This window comes from Pinus tabuliformis, chromosome 8, assembly GCF_031772625.1.
Source record: "Pinus tabuliformis cultivar Carrire ecotype Pingquan chromosome 8, CPIR1, whole genome shotgun sequence".
NCBI lineage: Eukaryota > Viridiplantae > Streptophyta > Pinopsida > Pinales > Pinaceae > Pinus > Pinus tabuliformis.
Genome location: NC_142294.1, coordinates 1113859688 through 1113885321, shown reverse-complemented (window position 1 = coordinate 1113885321; position 25634 = coordinate 1113859688). Strand labels below are relative to the sequence as shown.

The following is a 25634-nucleotide window of genomic DNA, read 5'->3' as shown; positions in this document are numbered from 1 at the left end:
TCCTTGGACTACCTACTTGTTATCTTCCTTAACAAGTTATTTACAATGTAAATACTGAAAATAAACACTAGTGCATGCTCAACATATTACAGATCAACAACTAAAAGAAACAAGAACAAACACACCACATGACACCATTATTTTTGGACTAATGTCCCCAGAAAAATCCAATGTGGGAAAACCAGTGCAACTATCTGAGGGTTTTCTTATTAAGCAATATCAAAGTACAATTTGGGTGCCGAAACTGGCCTACCCAATAGAGAACTTCCTTAGCAGTAATACCTTTCGGTTTCTGCCCAATTTGGATTGCGTCAGCCTCTCCTAGCCCAGGGTTGGCACTGAGTTAGCCTATCTTGGCCTGTGTCAGCCCTAGGAGGCCCTGCGTCAACTACCCTGGCCCCTCTGGTGCTCTGCGCAGCACTTAGCTGCCTCTGTGTGGCCCTGCGTGAGCACTGGCTGCTCCTGCGTCTCTCTCTCTAGCTGCTCTGCTGCTATCCCGACACTATCTCTACCTCTCTGTCTCTCTATACTCAATGCCCCTCAGCTGCTCTCCCGATCACTGATTCTATCTCTCTTAGCAAACCCCGCTCTAGAGAATAGAATGACTGATCACTCTCGTGTCTTCTCCAAGTGACCCTCAAGCCTCCTCTTATACTTTTCCTGTTGACATCTCAACGGACGAGATTAAGTCCCTAATCAACGGCTAAGATTAGATCTGGCTTGATCCATGTCTTTTGGACCACTATAACACAGATTCATATTAATACACATTAATATTTTATTTTCCCTAAGTTTAGACTTAGGGACTTCATTAAAAATATTAATTATTTTAATATCTCTTGATCTGTTTAGAATTTGCCCAAACCCTTTCCGGGTATTGGAGATCTCATGTGCCCCAACCTCTCCACCAAATTTCGTGGCTAGAGCACATCCGATGCTACCCCAAATCAACATAATCTAGGCTGACTTCATGAGGACAAGGCAGACTTAGTGTGGAGGTGACAAATGACCTTTTTGACTAAAAAATAATTCCTTTTTTATGATACAAAAGCCTAAGAAGTGTCTAATAAAAATGACAATGACTCTACTGACTCAAGACAAAACCTAGAAGCCTTCAATGGAGGTTTGACCTATAAATCATTGCCCCAAGCATGAAACCCATGCTTTAAAAAGTCATTTTCTTTAATAATAAAATTTCTGTTGACAAATACAATTATGAAGACCGACACTAGTTACATTCTTCAACACTCCCTCTTAACTAGGGAGGGTTTCATAATTACATACATATATAGGTACATGGAAGATCTCAAAATGATATGAACTATGAAGAGTTCTAGCAAATGCAGTGCTATAGATTAGATACCTAACCAGGGTACTCTAATTGGGTGGGACTAAGGTGTACTCAAGCTTTAGCCTCTCTAGGTACCATCGGGATTTTTAAGCTCTAACACCAACCCAGGGATATGGGTGTGTATCCAAGGTTGGAGCTCCATGACCAACGCCACCTTCCCTACTTTGAGATCTAGACATCAACACATAGGTTGGCCAGATGTCCTCCCAAGCATCTTGTTGCCGCAAGATGTTTCATCTCTCCCTATCAACTAAATGTGTAACATCAACCAATCCAAGCATGCTTATGCAATATTCAAACTTCTTGTTTGGAAGATATTTCGTCAACACGTCAGCAACATGTTCATTCGTCAGAATATATTGTAGCTTCATGACCCCATCTTGTATCAAACTCCGAATGTAATGGTAATTGTTATTGATATACATCAACCAATCCAAGCATGTTTATGCAATATTCAAACTTCTTATTCGGAAGAGATTTCGTCAACACGTCAGCGACATGTTCATTCGTCAGAATATATTGTAGCTTCACGACCCCATCTTGTATCAAACTTCGAATGTAATGGTAATTGTTATTGATATACTTCGTTCTGGCATGGAATACATGGTCTTCAGATATCTTGATGCTGCTTTGATTATCATAATTTATCACTGTAGAATCTAGAGGCTTTCCAAACAAATTTGACAAGAGTTTTTTAACCAAACAACTTCTTTTCCTACTTCACATGCAATAACATATTCCGCTTTAGCACTACTTAATGCAACGAGATCTTGTTTTCTACTCATCCATGAAATCATTGCAGATCCCAAACTGAAACAACCACTAGTAGTGCTGTTGAATTTTCTAAGCCTATCCGTTAGAAAATTAATCTGTATTCTGCTAGTTTATTTCTTCTACTTGTAAATTCTGAACAAGTTATTTAAAACATTTAAATACCGAAATAAACACAATACAGTCACAACATCTACAGATCATCAACTGAAAGAAAACAAACACAAAAGTGACACCGTTATTTTTGGACAAATGTCCGTAGAAAAACCCAATGCAGGAAAACCGGTGCAGCGATTATGAGGGTTTATTATTATGCAATATTTCCTTGAGTACAATTGGTTGCCTAACCGGCTCACCTGACAGAGAAAAATACACAGCAACAATACCTCCATATTTAGACACAGGTATTCAGAAAACCTGTCCCACGAAACCCTCTCTAGCGACTCTGAAGCTCAGCGCTGGCCCTTCTGGCCTCTGCGTCAGCACCAAGACGCTTTGTGTTAGCGCTCTAAGGCACTACGCAGCCTTTAGGACCCTTTGCATCACTCTAGCAACCTCTGCGTGGATGACGCAATCCCTCAGGCCTCTGCGCTGTCTCTGTTGGGATCTGCGTGACCTGAATTGATTGTTGCTCTCGCTCTCCCTGCTTCTACACTGGTCTCCCAGTACTGTCTCTGCCTCTGTGTCCAGTACTCACCACTCCTCGTTTCTGATCACTAATTCACTTTTTCTTAGCAACCTCGCTCTAGCAAAATGAATGACTGATCACTTTGGTGTATTCTCCAAATGACCCTCAAGCCTCCTCTTATACTTTTCTCGTTGGTCCTTCAACGGCCGAGATTAAATCTCTAATCAACGACTAAGATTAGATTTGGCTTGATACAAGACTTTTGGAACCTTCTAATCCAATTTTATATTAATACCCATTAATATTTTATTTTTCCTAAGTTTAGACTTAGGAATTCCATTAAAAATATTATTTATTTTAATATCTCCCAAACCGGGTACAATTTGTCCAAACCATTTCTAGGTCTTGGAGATCTCGTGTGCTTTAGCCTCTCTACCAATTTTCATGGCTAGAGCACATCCGATGCTACCCCAAATCAACACTTCCTCTTAGCGAGGACTGTGCTCTAGTAATACTCCTCAATGAGCATCACACTGATTATTCAGCACCTGTACCTGTGATGATGCTAGGCCTCCTTGCCCAACATCCTCTACACTGCTGCATCCTGTACTGCTGCCCATGGCCCTGCCACTGCCACTACGACATCCGTACGGCAGCTCCCTCTACATCCGTGCTGCTGCTGATCCATTCTCCCAACACTGCATACCCCTCTCATCATGCTGCATTGTGCTACTACATAATGCTACTGCACTGCAACTCAGTTACTGAGAAGTAAGTAACTGATCCACCCAACTCCTGACATCCCTATTAGGCTAGAAACACTCCCAATGCTGAAGCTCCCTCTGCCGCTAACAAGTGCTCCCTCTACTGACCTTTGCGCTGCTGCAACAACTCCTTGCATCTCGCATTGTTGCACACCTCTCTGTGCAATCCTGCACTGTTGCAACACTCTTATGCCTCTCGCACTATTGTAGCCTGCTAGCCTCGCGCTGCCTGGGGACTCTTGCACTATAGCACTCTCTGTCGCTTCATCCGCATCTGTTTCTATTAACATTCGCCAGTCTTGCTACTCCTCTTCGGGGCTCCCGTAGCAAGGTATAATCCAAGAGGTTGGGTACCTCAAGGATCTTGCCCCTCATCGCTTGTAGTCCTCCTGACTACAGCTCGATGTCTCCCCACTTCTTCTCAAGTGGCACATGAGCCCTCATGGCACAATCGTCATCCTCCTCAGCTTCTTTCTACGCCTTCGCTGGCGCTGCCTTAGAGTCAAGAGCCTCTCCCTTACTCTTTTTCCTCGGACACTGGTTTGCATAGTGACCCAGTTCCCCACAATGGAAGCACTTGACCTTGGAGAGGTCCTTCTTCTTCCTCTTCTCTCACTTTCCTGTAGATGCCAGAGTCGCATCCTCTTCCTCTTCCTTCTTGATCCTGACCCCTTTGCTGCTACTTCCCATATTGGTCAGTTGTCTGATCTCTTCTTAACGAAGATCCGCCCATAGTTCTTCCCAATTTGGAAGACTTGCCCTGCCTAGTATGCTCTTGAAAAATGTCTACCACTCCTCGGAGACTGCGTTAAGTGCGGTCCTCACCATCAACTCCTGATCCGGCGTGGCCCCTATGGAAGTCAGTTGGTCACAGATCTCCTTCAACCGACTGAGGAAGACATCTATCTGCTCTCCCTTGGGCCTTTTGCATCTGGTATGACCTTAGCTGATTCTCCAAGAGCATCTTCCTCTGCACTGAAGTATGTTGGTACAATGTTTTCAAAGTGTCCCACATCTCCTTTGCTACAATGTTTTCAAAGTGTCCCACATCTCCTTTGCAGTTTCCTTCTCGGCAATATGTTGGACGTTGGACCAAATGATCCTTGACCCCATCAAGTGTGATGCACTTTGCCTTAGCCATTGCCTCCTCGTACCTTTCATTAATTACTGGGTCAACTGGGAGAGCCATTACTCTCAAGGCGAAGCCCTTGATACGATGTCTGTCTAGAATGGACAAGATCCTGGCCTTCCAGACCACAAAGTTGGTTGCATGTGATCATTTTATAGTTGTTATCACTTAATATTTCCATTAGGAATATTACAGAGATCATCTAGTTAATTGATCAATCAACTAATAATTAGCTCATGCATGCAAAGAATATGAGTTTCCCAGTTGTGGTGGAGTTTCCAAGGCAGTTAACCAGCAAGTGTAAATTATTTGAGTGTACAGGTGTTGCATGAGGTCAGGGGGACCATCCTTGGGAATTGTGCAATGAATTAGAGGAATTTCCTATTTAATAGGCACTCAATTACTAAGGAATTGCGCAAGCAAATAGGGGCAGAGAGATAGGTTATGCACTTGCAGGTTGTGCCTAGTTGAGCAAAGCATTTGTAATACATCTATATTCATCAGATTAATGCAAGTAGGCATTGGGGTTTTTAGCAGTTTTCTTTCCCTGGGAAAAATACTATGTGCATGTGTGTGAATTCTTATTGCATGTTTGAGGTTTTTTTTCTAAATTGTGAATTAATGTCCACAGAGCAGTAGAGTAGGTTTGTGTCTTGTGATTTTGATTAAAACTTCATGAGCAATTGCAAATCTACATCATAATTTCTACATCATTATATCTAGTTTATGAGATCATAGGAAATACTTGTCCTCCAACTATGAGGACAAGATAAAAAAATACATAAAATAGCAAAGTAGTTGTGTTGCATGTACAAGATTCTCCGAAGAAAGAGGATGTCCAAGCCAAAAATAGGAAAAGCAGAGTCAAAGGAGGAAAACCCTCCTCCATAAAGCATGGTAATCACCTCAACAACCTCCTCAAGGCTAGATCAATCCAAGATGTGCAAATGGCTAGGAGAGAGAGAAATCTAGGCTACATGTGTGGCACGTGGGGAATCAAAGAGTGGACAACCCCTCCAAAATAGCGTAAAAGGATCACAAGTGAGGCCTCCAAGGTGTAACCACCTCCCCTAAGTCCAGGAGGGTAAAAGGAACCCACACTTTCCAAGGAAAAGCTCCAATAGTCCAATGTTGTGATCTTCAAGCTAGACAACTTCTCTAGCAATGTAGCATGTGCCTCCAAATATGAAGATATGGTTGAGCGATCCATGAAAGATGACATGGCATGATGTAAAAAATCCATGTGCATGAAGAATAATCCAAGAAAGCTCGAGGCATTGGAGAGAAATGCACTCCAGGGTCTACATGTGTAAAAATAGGTAAAAGCCCTTCACGAAATGGTTTTACATGATCTTAAGTGTTGAAAACATGTCATAAGGCTTACAAGTGCTAGATAGATGATTGCATTGGAGAAATCGTGAAACATATGTAAGTAGATCCATGCCTGTGTCTAAAAGTAAGTGTGCTCTCTAGGTCTGCTAACCTTTACAATACGTCAGCACAACTTTTACATAATGTTAGAGTGAAAAACATAAGTATCCCCTAATTTTTATGTCCTAATATATCCACTACAAGACCTTGCACACACCTCAACCATAAATGACCTCTAAGAGAGAGATAGGATAAGCCATAAGGGCAGGGACTATCTTGAAATGGGTACTAAGGGGAGGGGCCACAATAAACCACAAGGGTCTAGAGAAACAACCTAGATAAACAAAACACTTTACAGATATCACTAAGCCTGGTCTACTAACAATACAAAAGATACATGGTCACAACTTTTGGTTGATCAATATATATAATACAATGCTTGTGATGGAAAAAATAATCCCGAAACCATAGGATTTGACATGATCTCAAAATATGCATGAGATCGACTTAGAAGTTAAAAGAAATCAAGTGAAAATTTTGGTAGACCTGAGATGAAACTGAGGGGTAACAAGAAGCTTATTAGATAACATCGTCATTTAGTTGATTTTTATCTCAATTGAGATTTCATTGTGTCATTCTTTTAAAAGAATACCTTTTCACTTTTTTGGGAAATATATTTGGCAAATTCACAGTCACATGGTAAAATATGATTAAACCAACATCCCTTTTCATCCATTTGTACAATGTTTTAATGATGTATGGTTATAACCCTTTGCCTTAGTTTGTTTGTTTGTTATCTATAATGTTCTTGAACACACACACCACACACACAATGTATATGTTATATGTACCTATGTATTATTTCTTACATTCATGTATTTCTAGGTGCTTCCTGTGATGATTGATTGTGGAACAAATAATGAGAAGCTCCTTCGAGATCCTTTATGTAAGTATTTGTTTTGGTTATGATAGAGGGTTTCATTTTTTATTATGATTGGATTTTTTAGTTGTAAATGAGTATTTTGTTGATAATTAACAATATGGGTACTACAGGCCATGCCCATTGTATTCTGTAATGTCCCAAATACAAATTTAGCAGCAAATTATTTATGTTGCTATTTCAATAAACAAATTTCTCAAAATGGACCATCAAATTAACGACAAACTGTAAATATATAAACTGCAATCTCATAATAGGCAATAAACACATGCAGGAAATCCTTTATGTAAGTATTTGTTTTGGTTATGATAGAGGGTTTCATTTTTTATTATGATTGGATTTTTTAGTTGTAAATGAGTATTTTATTGATAATTGACAATATGGGTACGACAGGCCATGGCCATTGTATTCTGTAATGTCCCAAATACAAATTTAGCAGCAAATTAATTATGTTGCTATTTCAATAAACAAATTTCTCAAAATGGACCATCAAATCAACGACAAACTGTAAATAGATAAGCTGCAATCTCATAATAGGCAATAAACACATGCAGGAAATCTTAGCTTTATTTATATAAATACAAATCTGATTTTACAAAAATAGGAGGATAGCTAACATGGGATCCTCCAAACTAGATCCGACCTCTGAATATATCTGCTACAACACTGGATCTGGTCGTCGAACTGGAATAGCAACTGATAAATACACCTGTGAATTCTAAGTGAATTCACCAAGGGAAGAGATAGGTACTCGCCCACTCTCATTGAATCACCCAAGAGTTTCTGTCCTGAGGCTGCTGTTGAAGTCGGGAACTCCCGGTTCCCCAAACCTCTCCATAAGAAAGAAGCTCAACTCCAAGATATCCGAAATGATCTCCTACTCTTTTTAAAGACTCCATAGATAGATCTCCAAGCCTCTAGAAGCATCTTATTTTATTATTTTATTATTATTCTAGAAGCTCCTTCTTTGACTTTATTTTAAGCGACTTTTTATTTTTATTTTTCATTTCACTTAAGTCACTTTTGGCCTTTTTCCTCAAATTAATTATTTTTCCCTTTTTTAATTAAATGTCTAATTAAAGTCATTTTTAATCTAGGAAAATGGTAAATCGCCAACCATACTCTCTCCGGTCACTGGAAATCATTTCTCAACATCCCATCCTGTAGATCTTCTCATTCTGGTTCCAATGGGCTATTACACTAAGGTGTTCCATCAAATATTCCTCTTGAAATGCCACCTTGAGTGTAATTAATTAAGTTATGCCCATAATAACCCCGGTTTACGAGAATTATTAGAAAGCCACGGAACTAGAAACAAGTTGTGCAGAACTGCTCATGATGATGAATATGCCAAGTGAATGTCATCATATCCCATAAAAACTCCTCAAATCTCCCCTCAGACCCCTAATGACATAATCCTGCTCCTGTGCCCTGTTCATCTTGGGCCCTGGAAATCCACCTTAGCTGTACTATAGAGGAAAAAAATGGGGACATGACAAATCCTCTTGCCCCAAGATTGCTTGCCCTCAAGCAATCTATATCGATGCACTGCAGAGGCATCTACAAACTTATACTAGGATCCCATATGAACCACTGTGTTACGCCATGCCTCCATGCTAACCAAACATGAATGGGTCCCTCAATACCTAGATCCCCAAGCCACCATAGCCAATCATCCTCATCCATACGCCATGGCTCTGGCTGTGCTGTGTCTCTGGCCATAGATAATGCTCCATCAATAGAATATAAACTCATCACCTCTCCAATCCAACCTGTGGCATAGGCTGAGGTCAACCCCACTTTGTTGATGCTGAGCTAGTGCTACTGGAAAGCTGATGAACTAGCGATCCACATCCCACTGGCAACTGAAACATGTAGTATCCCTCACAACTAGTGTTTTAAAAATTAGCCGGTCTAAACCGGCAACTGGTCAAACCGTCCGGTTAGCAAGCCCACTGGGTCAAACCGGCTTAGAAACCTGATGTATCTCCTCATTTCGCCTTTTTGCCCTGACCGGCAATTTAGGACAGAACCAGCCGGTTAGCTGCCACGGCTGCGGAGGACCCACGCAATGATTTTTCCAAGGTGCTTAGGGTGTTTTGGAGGGAAAGTAAGGGTCCTTTCTCTCCAAAAACACTCTCTTCAAGCCTTTAAAAGGCCCTTCTCCTTCTCATTTGTCTCACACATCTCATTTGGAGTATTTGTGAGTTTGCTTGGGAGCTTGGAGAGTGTTGAGTTTTAACTTTTTGCTAGAGTAGTCATATTGGAGGCTTGGAGTTGGAGTTAGAGCTATTTTGGAGATAGTTTGGAGTTGTTAGTGGAGTTGGCAATTTCAAGAGGAGGCTAAGGAAGCTAGTTTGCATTTCCAGGTAAGGATGTTCGCTTGAAAATTCCTCATTTGAATGTTGTCCATGTATTAATTTTTTTTATGTGTTATAACCTTCTAACTTCTATCATCTATGCTATCAAATCTCTTGTTCTATCACTATGCTATCAAATTTTGTAGGCTACATGTGCATTTGTTTTTCTAAATTTAGCTTTGGTTTTCCATGTTTCTTAGTTGCAATTTTTTTTTAAATGGCAGATTTCTTTGCAAATTGTAGTTATTTCAAGCAAACATGGCTCCAAAAGGAAAGGGCAGTGCATGGGCTCATTGTGATGTGATTGATGGAAAAATGATATGCAAATTATGCCATAAATCTATTGGAGGTGGGGATATTCTGTTGAAATTTGTAAGTCTATCCGTTAGAAATTTAATTTGTATTCTTTTGGTTTAATTCTTCTACTTGTTAATTCTAATCAAGTTATTTAAAACATATAAATAACGAAATAAACACAATACAGTCTCAACATTTACAGATCAACAATTGAAAGAAAATAAACACACAAGTGACACCGTTATTTTTGGACAAGCGTCCCCGGAAAAACCCAATGCGGGAAAATCGGTGCAACTATTTTGAGGGTTTATTATTATGCAGTACTTCCTTGAGTACAACTAGGTGCCAAACTGGCTCACTCGACAGAGAAAAACAACCGGCAGTAATACCTCTCTATTTGGAAACAGGTATTCAGAAAACCTGTCCCACGAAACCCTCTCCAGCAACTCTGAAGCACTGCGTCAGCCTCAGAACCCTCTACGTCAGACCTTTGAGGCACTGCGCAGCCTCTGGGACCCTCTGCGTCACTCCTGCTGCCCTTTGCATCACTCCTTCTGCCCCCTGCGTGGATGACGTAGGCCCTCTGGCCTCTGCGCTATCTCTGCTGGGCTCTGCATGGCCTGCTTTGGCTGCTACGTCTCGCTCTCTCCCTCTGCGCTGGTCTCTCGGCACTATCTCTACCTCTCTGTCCAGTACTCACTGCCCCTCGCTGTTTATCACTGGTTCGACTTTTCTTAGCAACCCCGCTCTAGCAAATTGAATGACTGATCACACTGGTGTGTTCTCCAATTGACCCTCAAGCCTCCTCTTATACTTTTCTTGTTGGTCCTTCAATGGCCGAGATTACATCTCTAATCAACAGCTAAGATTAGATTTGGCTTGATCCATGACTTTTGGAACCTTCTAACCCATTTTTATATTAATACCCATTAATATTTTATTTTTCCTAAGTTTAGACTTAGGAACTCCATTAAAAATATCAATTATTTTAATATCTCCCAAACTGGGTACAATCTGTCCAAACCATTTCTGGGTCTTGGAGATCTCATGTGCTTTAGCCTCTCCACCAATTTTCATGGCTATAGCACATCTGATGCTACCCCAAATCAACACTCCTTCTTAGCGAGGACTGTGCTCTAATAATACTCTTCACTAAGCATTACTCTGATTATATGGCACCGATACTTGTGTTGATGCTAGGCCTCCCCACCCAACATCCTCTACACTACTGTGTCATGTATTGCTGCCCATGGCCCTGCCACTGCCACTGCTGCATTCGTACGACAGCTCCCTCTACATCCGTGTTGCCGTTGGTCCTTTCTCCGAACACTGCATCTACATTGCAACCCCCTCTCGTCATGCTGCATCGTGCTATTGTTAACTGCTACTGCACTGCAACTTAGTTACTGAGAAGTAAGTAACTGATCCACCCAACCACTGGCATCCCTGTCAGGCTAGAAACACTCCTGAAGCTGAATCTCTCTCTGTCGCTAACAAGTGCTCCCTCTACTGACCTCTGCACTGTTGCAACAACTCCCTGCATCTCGCACTGTTGCAAAACCTCTTTGTGTCATCCTGCACCATTGCAACACTCTTTGTGCCTCTCGCACTGTTGCAGCTTGCTAGTCTCGCGCTGCGCGGGGACTCCTGCAATGTAGCTTTCTCTGCCACTTCATCCGCATCCGTTTCTACCGACATTCGCCAGTCCTGCTACTCTCTCTTTAGGGCTCCCGTAGCAAGGTATAATCCAAGAGGTTGGGTACCTCAAGGGTCCTGCCCCTCATTGCCTGTAGTCCTCCTGACTACAGCTCGATGTCTCCCCACCTCTTCTCTAGAGGTACGTGAGCACTCATGGCACAATTGTCATCCTCCTCGACCTCCTTCTCTGCCTTCGCTGGCGTTGCCTTAGAGTTAGATGCCTCTCCTTTACTCTTCTTCTTCGGACACTGGTTCGCATAATGACCTAGTTCCCCACAGTTGAAGCATTTGACCTTAGAGAGGTCTTTTTTCTTCCTCTTCTCCTGCTTTCCCGCAGATCCTAGAGCTGCATCCTCTTCCTCTTTCTTCTTGATCCGGACTCCTTTGCTGCTACTTCCTATCTTGCTCAACCACCTGATCTCCTCTTGGCGAAGAGCCGCCCACAATTCTTCCCAATCTGGAAGATCTGCCTTGCCCAGTATGCTCTCGACAAATGTCTCCCGCTCCTTGGAGACTGCGTTAAGTGCGGTCCTCACCAACATCTCCTCATCTAGCGTGGCCCCGATGGACATCAGTTGGTCCTGGATCTCCTTCAATCGACCGAGGAAGTGATCTATCTGTTACCCCTTCTGCATTTGGTATGACCATAGCTGATTCTCAAGTAACATCTTCCTCTGCACAAAAGTATGCTGGTACAATTTCTTCAAGGCATCCTACATTTCCTTTGCCATCTCCTTCTTGGCAATATGTTGGACCATATGATCCTTGACCCCATCAAGGATGATGCATTTCACCTTGGCCATTGTCTCCTCGTACTTCTCATTATCAGATAGGTCAACTGGGATCACCATTGTTCTCAAGGCGAAGGCCTTGATGCGATGTCTATCTAGAATGGATAGGATCTTGGCCTTCTAAACCACAAAGTTGGATGCCTTGTCCAGCCTGCCCTGATCCCTCAGCCCATTCATGGCCATCTCTCTACTCTTTTGTCGACTCCTTCAAGTCTCTCTACTTCCCTCCGGAAGTTCTCTCTTCGACTCCTACTTTGATTATATGGCACTCAGTTGTACTAAAGGAAATACTACATAATAATATAGCCTCAGAATGGCTGCACCATTTTTCCCAAGTTGGGTTTTTCTGGGGACATTTGTCCAAAAATAACGGTGTCACTTGTGTTTTTGTTTTCTTTCTGCCGATGATCTATAGATGTTATTACTGTATTGTGTTTATTTCGGTATTTAAATGTTTTAAATAACTTGTTCAAAATTTACAAGTAGAAGAAATAAACCAACAGAATACGGATTAATTTTCTCACGGATAGACTTAGAAAATTCAACAATAGGTACAGTTAACATCATGATACTATTGAGACAGGAGGCAACCGAAAGTTTGACCCCTTCACAAGAGTGCTCCAAATACTTGTGTTGTACTAACGCAAGCATGACTGTTTTAGAGCCCAAATCAAGCTCTTCCCATCCTCCTAATCCACCTTGGAGAGGAGTGAAGCAAGTTCTTCCAACTTGATAAGGGTTTATATGTCCCTTACTAAATTATTTTGGAAAATATTAATTTCTACATTTTGGGGCCAATTTTGGAGGTGATGGGGGCCCATTCAATTTTATTAGGAGGCTAGACTTAGTAGAAGTTAATTCGATGTGGTTAAGTATACGTGGGGGCCACCCATACTAGGGGAATACGCATTCCCTAGTTTGATTTGCATGGAGGGGAAATCAATGGTTATGTGAGGGACCCACGATGGAGGGAAAAGTGCTCCACGAAATCTATATAAGGAAGCCAACTCTGCTCATTTGGATATGTTATCTTTTGACATATTGAAATCAATCTTAGTTGCTTGAGTTGCTTAGCCGGGTTACTGTGTTGTTTAGCACACAAGTGTCTCTGAGCGGAGATCTCAACCCTTGCTTCAGTGGTCTTCGAGTGCTAGCCCTAGGAGGGAGTTCTTCTTCATCTCAGTTTGTAGCAGCAGCAGGGAGACCAATTACAACAGTTGTAATTCGAGTACCAACAGCAGGGGGATTTACAGTAGCGTGGGGATTGCGCAGTGACAACGTGAGGCACTCCGGGAAGTTGGGAAGACAGGAGCATCCTTTCATCATTTCCAGGAGTATAGAGGGAAGTTACAGACAAGAGGGTTATCCTACATGCAACTCTCATTTCATCACACGCAGGACTGCATCATCTCCTCCATGACTGCGCAGTCATTGGAGTGAGACTCTTTGGGGTAGCACCATCCAGGGGAGTTTGGAGCTGGGGTGTTGGGAGATCATTTGGAGGGCCATTTGAAGAGGATTGCTGGAGTTGGGAGAGGAGATTGACAGGATCATTCACAACAACAGAATTCGAAATTGGAGGGCCAAGCGTTGAAGGGTCAATTTGTGAAGGTTGGAACCAAGGGAAACCCTTTTTGCGTTTCTCTGGGTTTTGGGCAAGGATCACATTCCTAATTTTATATAATTTTCTGGGCAGATCTGAGGGGTCAAACAGCGGTCCCAAATTGGCCAACAGCTAGAGGGGCTAAGGGGAATTTGGGCCAACATTCTGAGGTCAACATTTGGTCAATTCCTTCGTGGTTATTCTGGGTTTCTTGCGTAGAGGCTGGGATTAATTGCCCATAATTTTCTGAGCAACAGGGAAGGCTCTAACAACAGATCATTTCAGGCAGCAACACCTTTCTAGGCAGTGACAGTGCAACTCTTGGGCCGGATTACCAACAGATTTGAGGAGGGTGTTCCATTGTTCATTTTGGGCTTTTGCTAGCTTGCCTAGAGCAAGCCCAAGTTCAAACAATCCAACACTTGTTGTACACCTCTTCCCATTTAATAAAATGAGTAGACATCGCAGTTTGGTTGCCAATTTTGTGGTCTGATGGTCTAATTTAATTTTATGGTGTTGTTTTTATTGTCCGCTTTGCATAGCACTATTTTCCATAGTTTGGAACATTACAGTGGTATCCGAGCATGATCTTGGCCCAGCTGTGGGAAATTAGCCAGAAGATCATGGAAGCTTTGGGTATGAGTGCACAGTAATGGGTGAAACCCAAGACAAACCCATGGCTCAAGGGAAATCTAGTATGCAGAAATTCTGGTGTAGAATTCATTGGGACGATGAGAGGTCGGCCCAGGTGAGGAGGGTGACAGACCAAACCCATCCTCACCCTTACAACAGAGATGTTAGAGGTGAGCAGGTCGTGGGGGTGAAGCCATCTACATCATGTGGGGAAAATCGACCAGATCAGGGCACCAGATCTCCTGAAAAGGAGTAGGCAGGACATAGACGTTTAGAGGATAAGACCAGGGGGTGCTTTTGCTGGTGGAGACCTGGCTTTAGATATCAGGAGCCTGAGGAGGAGGTTGAGAGCCCACATGATGGTGAGGAGCAAGTCGATATACCGGTGTGGCACAGGAGTCACCTTTATTAGAGACCTCTTTGATAGCCCCAGCTGACACCTTGGTGGAGAGTATAGAGCCTACATACATAGAGCCATCTATTGAGGGGGTGCCACCCGTGGACGAGATGCCGACAGTTGTTGAGGTATCTGGAGTTGTGACTGAGTTTACAGGTGATACATACCCACAACAGTTCCATTAGTTTCAGGCCGACCTTCTAACGGTAAAAAGGAAGGTCGTATTAGTGCGAGAGGCTATTCTGCAGCAGAACGAGGAGTTGGAGGGCATGAGAGCGGTTTGTGTCGAGTCCACGACCAAATTGACTCAGGTTGGGGAGCGGTTGGACTCTCTACTGATGCAGCTAGAGTGCACGTTGGGGCGTGAGAGCAGCCCTTTTCGGGCATACATAGACGGGGCTGGCAATATTGTTAGGTTACCTTTGCCCATTGGACAGAGAGAGACAGAGCTACCTAGTCTTATTTCATGTATTGCCCAGGATAGCGAGATGAGACGACCTGAGTTGCATAGGGTGTAGCACCCACATGTTGGAGTTGTTCTATGTGCAAGAGTTCGTGCATTCAATCCCTCTCTTGGGGTTGGATGGCAAGAGATTTTGAGTTGGTACCCTATGGAGTGAGTTATGGAGAGGATGGTAGATCTGGGTGAAGCTCAGCAGGAGCTTCCAGGAAATGGGGACACCGGTAGCGCAGACTAGCATTGGGTTCCCAGTGGGACTACTATCATTTCCCAGGTATGCCAGTGTTGATTTGGGGTGGCATCAAATGTGCTCTAGCCATGAAAATTGATGGAGAGGCTAAAGCACATGGGATCTCCAAGACCCAGAAATGGTTTGGACAGATTGTACCCGGTTTGGGAGATAGTAAAATAATTAATATTTTTAATGGAGTTCCTAAGTCTAAACCTAGGAAAAATAAAATATTAATCGGTATTAATATTAAACAAGGTTAGAAGGTTCCTAAAGTCATGGATCAAGCCAAATCTAATCTTAGCCATTGATTAGAGATATAATCTCGGCCGTTGATGGGCCAATGAGAAAAGTATAAGAAGAGGCTTGAGGGATAGTTGGAAAATACACCAGAGTGATCAGTCATTCATTTTGCTAGAGCGGGGTTGCTAAGCAAAGTTGAATCAATAATAAACAACGAGGGGCAGCGAGTACAAGGAAGAGAGGTAGGGACAATACTGGGAGACCAACGCAGAAGCAGGGAGAGCGAGAGCAGCAGTCAGTCCAGGCTACGTAGAGCCCAGAGAGACTGCGTCATCCACGTAGAGGGTAGAGGGAGTGATGCAGAGGCTCCTAGAGGTTGTGCAGTACCTCAGAGGGTCCCGGGGCAGATGCAGGTCAGCAGGAGGCTGACGCAGAGGCCAAAAGGGCCAACATTGAGCTTCAGTTATGCCAGAGAGGGTTTCGTGGGACAGATTTTCTGAATACTTGTTCCCTGATATAGAGGTATTGTTGCTGCATATTTTTCTCTGTCGGGTGAGCTGGATTGGGCACCTTGTTGTACTCCGATAGACTGCATAATAATATAACCGTCAGAATAGCTGCACCGGTTTTCCTGCATTGGGTTTTTCCAGGGACATTCGTCCAAAAATAACGGTGTCACTTGTGTGCTTGTTTTCTTTCAGTTGATGATCTGTAGATGTTGTGACCGTATTTTGTTTATTTCGGTATTTAATGTATTAAATAACTTGTTCGATTTTTTAAACAAGTAGAAGAAATAAACTAGCGGAATACAAATTAAATTCCTAACGGATAGACTTAGAAAATTAAACATGTTATCAGAGCGTGGTTACAGATCACAGGAGAGCTGAAGGCATCAGCTGAGCAGAGTATTTGCAGCAGAGTCAGTTGTCCCGAGTGACAGAGTTGATCCTTGCAGAAAGCGACAGAGGAAGGGTTGACGCAGAGGAACTGCATCATCAGTTCGGGCCTGAGAGAGGCTAGGGCAGAGGCTGAGGAGGGCAGAAACAGGCTCATGCAGAGGCCAAGAGGGTTGACACAGTTGACTGAGCGAGTTGTTTTTCCGGTGCCGGAATTGCGCAGAGTCAAGAGGCTCAATCCTTCAGTTGTTGGGGCATAGGAAGCTATGGGCAGTTTGCGGGAGCGAAGTTGGTGGGATACTGTGGGCGGAACAGTACCTAATAGGGCAAAACCAAGGTAGAGGGAGTTGCTACTGAGGCGGATTTCTAGCCAAGGGATCCAGTTCAGTGTTGCAGGTGCACAGAAGATCGGAGAGGTACAACTTGACGTTTTGGCAGGAGGATTTCTAGAAGGGAAATCGGGACTCAGAGGGAGTCTAGCAGAGAACTTCTAGGCAGGAAGTAGAGAGACTTAGCAGGAGTCAAAAGGAGAACTTCCAGAGGGAAGTAGAGAGACTCGGAGCATTCGATAGGAAGAGTAGAGAGATGGCCATGAATGGACTAAGGGATCAGGACAGGTTGGATGGGGCATCCAACTTCATTATTTGGAATGCCGGGATCATGTCTGTTCTGTGTGCCATAGAGCTGTAGTCAGGAGGACTACAGGCGATGAGGGTTAGGATCTTTGAGGTACCCAACCTCTTGGATTATACCTTGTTGCGGGAGCCCCGAAGAGGCATAGAGTGTTAAAATGCAAGTGTCCCCGGGCAGCGCGAGGCTAGCAGGCTGCAACAGTGCGAGAGGCACAAAAGTGTTGCATTGGTGTAGGATGGCATAGAGAGGTGTGCAATGGTGCGAGATGCAGGGAGTTGTTGAGCAACGCAGAGGTCAGTAGAGGGAGCACTTGTTAGCGGTAGAGAGAGCTTCAGCATCAGGAGTGTTTCTAGCCTGACAGGGATGTCAGAAGTTGGGTAGATCAGTTACTTACTTCTCAGTAACTGAGTTGCAGTGCAATAACAGTATGCAGTAGCACGATGCAGCATGATGAGAGGGGGCTGCATTACAGATGCAGTGTTGGGAGGATGGGCCAGCAACAGCACGGATGTAGAGGGAGCTGCCGTACGGATGTAGTAGCGGTAGTGGCAGGGCCATGGGCAGCAGTATAGGATGCAATAGTGCAGAGGATGTTGGGTGGGGAAGCTTAGCATTAGCACAGGTACCGGTGCCGGATAATCAAGGTGATGCTCAGTGTGGAGTATTACTAGAGCACAGTCCTCACTAAGAGGGAGTGTTGATTTGGGGTAGCATCGGATGTGCTCTAGCCATGAAAATTGGTGGAGAGGCTAAAGCACATGAGATCTCCAAGACCCAGAAATGGTTTGGATAGATTGTACCTGGTTTGGGAGATATTAAAATAATCAATATTTTTAATGGAGTTCCTAAGTCTTAGGAAAAACAAAATATTAATGGGTATTAATATAAAACTGGGTTAGAAGGTTCCAAAATTCATGGATCAAGCCAAATCTAATCTTAGCCTTTGATCAGAGATATAATCTCGGTCGTTGATGGACTAGCGAGAAAAGTATAAGAAGAGGCTTGAGGGTCAATTGGAAAATACCCCAGAAGGATCATTCATTCATTTTTTTAGAGCGGGTTTGCTAAGCAAAGTTTAATCAATGATCAGCAGCGAGGGGCAGTGAGTATGAGGCAAAGAGGTAGGGACAATACTGGGAGACCAGCACAGAAGCAAAGAGAGCGAGAGCAATAGTCAGTCTAGGCTACGCAGAGCCAAGCAGAGGCAGCGCAGAGCCCAGAGAGACTACGTCATCCACGCAAAGGGCAGAGGGAGTGACGCAGAGGCTCCCAGAGGCTGCGCAGTGCCTCAGAGGGCTGACGCAGAGGGTCCCGGGGCCGACGCAGGTCACTAGGAGGTTGACGCAAAACCCAGAAGGGTCAGTGCTGAGCTTCAGTTGTGCTGGAACGGGTTTCGTGGGACAAGTTTTCTGAATACCTGTTTCCAAATATAGAGGTATTGCTGCCGTATATTTTTCTCTGTTGGGTGAGCCGGATTAGGCACCCTGTTGTACTCAAATAGATTGCATAATAATATAACTGTCAGAATAGCTGCACCAGTTTTCCCACATTGGGTTTTTCCGAGGACATTTGTCCAAAAATAACGGTGTCACTTGTGTGCTTGTTTTCTTTCAGTTGATGATCTGTAGATGTTGTGACTGTATTGTGTTTATTTCGGTATTTAATGTATTAAATAACTTGTTCGATTTTTAAACAAGTAGAAGAAATAAACCAGCAGAATACAGATTAAATTCCTAACGGATAGACTTAGAAAATTAAACAGCCGATTGACTACAACTTGGATGATACAATTGACCTAGCAGTTGAGCGTGCACATTCGCTAGGGGAGTCCCGGTCAGCACTAGTGGCCAACCAGTTTATGGACAGACTCTTTTGGTTGTCTTGGTATGGCATTTGTACATAGAATCACTGGGTGATCAGCATACTTTGCAGGAGTTTGTCAGAGGAGGTGGCATTGGCAGGCCACCAGACGGTGCCTTGTATGGAGCTGGGGATTCTTCGCATTTATGTGGGACAAGGAGGAGCAAAGCAATGGTGGCATCGCTGCTAACACTTGGGGAGATTCACTTCTTGGGTCCCTTAGGGAGGATTGGGAGGGGAGGTCCCCTCATCGAAAGAGCATGGTGATGCGACAATGGAGGTGATGATACGGGTTGGATGTGGGCCGACGCATATGGACACAACTTTAGGCCATCTCATTCAAGGATGGGTAGGAGCATCTAGCGTGGAGCAGTGGTCTGCAGATGGGCATGGAGACGCATGGGGGTGTGTCGTAGTATGTTGGACTGCGCTGTGGAGTGGGAGTGCCTCACATCGCATTGAGTACATGCGGGGAGTGATAGGTACAGTGACACAGGCAGGACACAGGACGGTACAAGATGGCATAACCGTAGCCGAGGTTATCTAGTGGTGTACAGGGGTAAGTCGCAGTGTATAGTGGCATGTCCAAGAGTACTAGGATGATCAGTGGTATGCAGCAGCGTATGGTGCTGCACAACAGGGTCTTGAAGTGTTTCCTCCAGGGAGACACATGGACGGAGACACCGAGCATACCTTTGGGTGTAGTTCACCCAGGATCGAGGGGAACACAGATGAGCGATACTTGATGGTATTCGCGGGGACTCACACGTCTGACCCTCTTCTACATCCCTCACGGGCAAAGTCGATTTTGCTGTTGTATTTGGCACTCTAGGCATGAGCAGTGGGGGACGAGGAGCTCAACCGAGATATTTGGATGACACTCAGTGCACTAGGGGAGATACTTCTCAACAATGGCATTGGGTTGGTGCATCAGTTGACAGCCACAAGTTGGGGGATGAGGTGAGCATCTGTAGGGGTGGCATATCGTTCATCATCGAGCCAACGTCTGGGGAGCTAGTCACGAGGGAGACATGTGTCACTCTTTTCCCAAGATATGTCGAGACCATTTATGAGCAGAGGATACTGGGTACGGCTGAGGGAGTTTCCCAATATGTGTCCAGGCTCTAGATATTATATTGGTAGATTATCGAGAGGGCGGATGGCAGACCTAGGGGAGATGGTTGGCAGGGACAGGATGGATCTGCATACACTGAGTTGATTGCGCGTATCAGATACCCATCTATTGGTTGCATTCAGGGGATATCTATTTGGCACCCGTGGTTTCGAGTGGGCATCAGTACTACACAGTGGAAGACACAAGACAGTTTAGCATGCCTCAGATTAGTTCATGATGTATGGAGCCTATATATGGGTGGCATGTAGGGACTAGAGATGAGGGCCAGAGGGATTCCATCGATTGACAGGGCTATGTCGCAACAGGTCTGGCTATGGGATACAGGGATTCAGTTGATTGATAGATCACTCGTGATGAGCGGAGTTGTGGCAGAGAGTGATATAGTTCACTCTTGGGATGACACATGGGGGTTCACAGAGGGTTTCATCATATGGGGAGGCAGTATTCTCTATTGCCGCACAGGTTCGGTGTTATATTTGGATGGGTAGGCCTTGGTGCCATGGAGATGCCTAGGCAGGATGTGTCTCACCTCTTTTAGTATTCCACCATCGAGTTCTAGGAGAGGAGGATACTGACTACACACGATGGGGACTATGACATAGTCAGAGTAGTGCAGCGTCATCATGGTGGTACCGCCATGGGACTAGCAGGGCACTGGGGCATCACAACGCTTCACAACTCAATAACCTTTAGGGACGTGTAGGCTACTGTAGGGGGAGATCATACAGATCTTCCATTGGGCTTTAGCGAGTCACTGATGGAGCAGGGGATTTCTGGTACTTGCACCAGGAAAGATAGTGAGTGGAGCAAGGGGAGCTTCATGTTGGACAGGATGGCCTAGGATCCTGATATTGAAAGATTCTTTCATATCAATATACTTCTAAGGTCAGAGACAATTCAGTGGCACATCTGGGACCTTGACACATGTTGCAGTGATAGTGAGGAGCAGGAGTTAGAGAGGATGCTCGTTTAGGCATTGCTTGAGGGTCAGTATAGCCCTGGATCGACTACCTGTGAAGATACATAGGCCATATGTCAAAGATACCCCAACTTGTGTTGACTTTGAGGAATTTAAAACCTTATTTTGTATATATTTACTTTATTTTAAGTTGGATACTTAAGACTATTATTTTGGATTATCATATATAAAAATGAATTTTATTTTGGCATATGGTATATGTTATTCGCTTAACTCTACCGGTACGTGGATACCAGAGAAATATGTTATTTAATTAACATTGCTGGAATATGGATACGAATTTGAAATTTAGTATTTGATTAACTTTGCTATGAAATCTAAATAATGAGTTATGTTATGGATGAAGATATCTATAATTTTATTTCATTTCTGCATATCGACATAATTAAGGAAATAGAAATAAAAGAATGACTATAATTTAATATGAAAACAAACTTACAAATATATGGGTTAGGTATGGCCAAGTAAATAGCAACATATAGGAAATACATAGAAAATGTTACAATTTCTTTTGAATATATTGATGCATATGTTATAATGTATAGACAAGTGTTTATATTGCAAATAACATTGTTACCAAAATGACCATGTGATGACAAAAACTCCATGAACAATTGAGGCTCAATGAGATTCCATGATAAGGTGTTGACCCTGGTCCTACTGGGAGAGGTGGAGGTGTTTCCCACCATTTATCCTCCAAAACTTGGAGTCATGGGAGAACAGTGCGAATCACGCTCCCCTAGACATGTGATGATGACTATCGGATGCCTACTGGGTAACCATGTCAATATAGTCGACGTTGTCACCCTTGAGATTTATGAATGGGTAGATCAATATAGTTGACGCCATGGCATATTCTAGTAGAGGATAGATAGGATGGGAGCATAAGAGATTAGGAAGGATAGGGTGATTTTAGAATAGCCTAGGAGCTCGGGTGAGCAGGGCTTGACTGTTAAAATTATAACCAATAAATGTTCAAAGTACAAATTTTAAGTGTCCTCACAATTATAAATGAAAATTCAATCACAAATCACAATCCTTACATACCTTAAAATAATTATCGATAAACTATATAAACCCTTAACTTTGGGACGAAGTTTTTTGAAGGGAGGGTGTATGTAACAACCCATTCTGAATCGTGAGTAGCATGGAAATATTAGCATGCATGTGAAGCATGCATATGATAGCTACATATGCATGCACCACATACATTGCACTAGTATATGTGTTAATTACTCATGAAGAATGTCTAAATATAGAGTAAATTAATTAATTATCAAAGCTTCTAATTAAACACCTAACCCTCGTAAATAGAATGAATATATATATTAAGAGATAATGAATATATTGAGTTTCTCCATAAGTTTACCACCCCGTATATATAGCTATACCCCAGTATACAAATACACTTATAACCCTAGATATAATTTAAATAATTTCATAAGCTAAATCCAAAACTTTATTGTTAAATCTTATATGTTATAAAATAAAGATTATTCAATCATTATATAACTATATACTAATTTACTAAATCAAAATAAACCAACCGCCTAAATTAAAAGAAAGGTGATGTCACTCCATGTATAGTGTCATTCGATTCAATTTAATGCAAATCATGACAAAGGAGCCACCATAACTCAATTGAATGAAGAAACATGACAAGGCAACCACCGTTTAACAAAAGATAATATCCTTTCATAAGATAGTGGGCGAATGCATAGAAGGGAAGGAACCTTCGCTATTTAAGAAAGGAAAGGGGGGTTTTGTAAAGGTTGGAATGGAAGGTTATTATTTTCTCTGGAGTTGAAGGAAAGAATTTCAAGGAGAGTTACTAATAGAATGAAATTGAGCCTTGGTTGTTCTTGAAGTTTTTGGGCACAGGGGTCAGAGTGTTGAATTCTCGAAGTATTCTGTAATGATCCAAACTTAAACAAACGGTGATATGCAAAAGCAAAAACGATTTATATACAAAAAAATCAAAACAATCAGCGAATGCTGAATACACTCTAGAAATGAGAACCAGCTGAGCCATTTTATTAATAAAATGGCTGTAACAATTTTGTTGGATGGATCAACATCCCTTTGTTCCTTTGACAAGCTTCGCACTCCTACACATGCCTCAACATGTCTCCTTTGAGGCCCTTCCAAGTGAAGCGCTCTCTTACTGCCATATAAGTCTTCCTAAACCCCTGGTGCCCAGACAAAGGAGAACCATGAGTTGCTCGAAGGACGCGCTCTCTCAACTGGGATCCCGAAACCAAAAATATGCGCCCCTTATAATAAATAACCTCATCCATCACCCTATAACGCTTATTTTCATAGCTGCCCTCCAAGATCTCGCACGCCCGACGATCCTTGGAGTACTCTACCAATAACTGAGCCTTCCAATCATGACAAATGCTCATGAGTGAAAGCCCGACTGGTCTCCTAGACAGTGCATCTGCCACCACGTTGTGCTTCCCCCGCACATACTCAATATCAAGATCGTAGGCCTATACTTTGCTGACCCACCTCCACTGTCTGTCATTGAGTCCCTGCTACCCCATGAAATGGCGAAGACTGTTGTGATCCGTCTTCACCCGAAATCGGTTCACCACCAAGTACTGTCTAAACTTGGCTAATGCATGCATTATGGCGCACATCTCCTTGTCGTAAATGGAATACGACATCTCATGAGGTAGAAGCTTCCGGCTCTCGAAGCAATGGGGTGTCCTCCTTGGGACAAGATTTCTCTGATCCCCACACTTGATGCATCGCACTCCAATGTGAAAGACTGAGTAAAATCTGGGAGTCAACTCATCACCTCCTTGAGGCGATCAAATGCTACGTGAGCTCCCTCTGCCCACGCAAAAGCCCCCTTCTTAGTCAGATCAGTAAAGGGTGTTTCCAACTGTGAGAAGCCCTTCACGAACTTTCGATAATAGGTACAGATGCCCAAAAATCCTCTCAATGCTGTCACATCTCGGGGCTCTGGCCAATCCCGAATGGCCCGAATCTTCTCCTCATGCACCTTGACCCCATCTGCACCTATGATGTGTCCCAAGTAAAGCATCTCTGTCAGCCCAAACTCGCACTTGGACATCTTGGCGTAGAACTGTTGCTCCTCCAATATACGCAAGACTGTCTCTAAGTGCTGCAGGTGCTCCTCCCATGTCCTGCTGTAGATCAAGATGTCATCAAAGAATACTAGTACAAACCTCCTCAACTGGCCTCTGAACACATGGTTCACACACGACTGAAAAGTAGCTAGTGCATTGGTCAACCCAAAAGGCATGACCGGGAACCTGAAATGCCCATAATGACATTTGAAAGTTGTCTTTAGGATGTCCTGCTCTCTCACCCGAATCTGATGATACCCTGACCGCAAATCTATCTTAGAGAAGTACTTGGCTCCTCTAAGCTTGTCCATCAACTCGTCAATGCATGGAATTGGATACCTGTTCTTCAACGTCTTCTTGTTGAGGGCCTTGTAGTCAATACACATGCAGAGAGTCCCGTCCTTCTTCTTCACCAACACAACCGAAGAAGCAAACGAACTGGAACTCGGTCTGATGTGACCCAATGCCAATAACTCCTTGATGGCCCTCTCGATCTCGTCCTTATAGGCCTTGGGATGCCTATAGGGTGTAGTAATGACTACCTGCACATCAGGCTCCAGCCCTATAGTGTGCTTGAATCCCTTGTCAGGTGGTTGTCTTGGCGGTATATCTCCAAAGACTACTGGATATCTATCCAGTACTGCCTATATGTCTGGATGTGGTGGCCTAGACTTCCTCCCAGCCTCTGAAATCCTCAGCTCTACTGCCCATGCTATGTCTCCATGCCTCAAATCGCCCTCCATCCTGTGTGTCGAAAATGTCTGAGGGAGGTACGAATGCATGCCCCGAAGAACCACCGGCTTTCCATCCTGTTCAACAAACTCCATCACAAGCTTCTTGCAGTCAGTGGTAACCCGGCCAAGGGAATACAACCATTTGACACCCAGCACCACATTGGTGTCCAGTACATCCACCACAAAAAGGTGGTCTGCCTGAGCTCCCTCTAGCCATGCAAAAGCCCCCTTCTTACTCAGATCAGTAACGGGTGCTGCCAACTGTGAGAAGCCCTTCACTAACTTCCGATAATAGGTACAAATGCCCAGAAGTCCTCTCAACACTATCACATCTCGGGGCTTTGGACAATCCCGAATGGCCCGAATCTTCTCTTCGTGCACCTTGACCCCATTTGTACCTATGATGTGTCCCAAGAAAAGCATCTCTATTAGCCCAAACTCACACTTGGACATCTTGGCATAGAATTGTTGCTCCTCCAAAATACGCAAGATTGTCTCTAAGTGCTGCAGGTGCTCCTCCCTTGTCTTGTTGTAGATCAAGATGTCATCAAAGAATACTAGTACAAACCTCCTCAACTGGCCTTTGAACACATGGTTCATGCATGACTGAAAAGTAGCCGGTGCATTGGTCAAC

General features: G+C 43.5%; 1 protein-coding gene across 1 annotated transcript in view; it reads left to right on the top strand.

Annotated features, from left to right (window-relative positions):
• Positions 1-25634, top strand: part of LOC149239246 (NAD-dependent malic enzyme, mitochondrial-like) — a 463766-nt gene that overhangs the window by 201796 nt on the left and 236336 nt on the right. The window contains exon 6 of the mRNA XM_089373360.1: positions 6900-6960. Coding sequence (XP_089229486.1) covers positions 6900-6960 — 61 coding nt within the window. The remainder of the gene's footprint in view (positions 1-6899; positions 6961-25634) is intronic.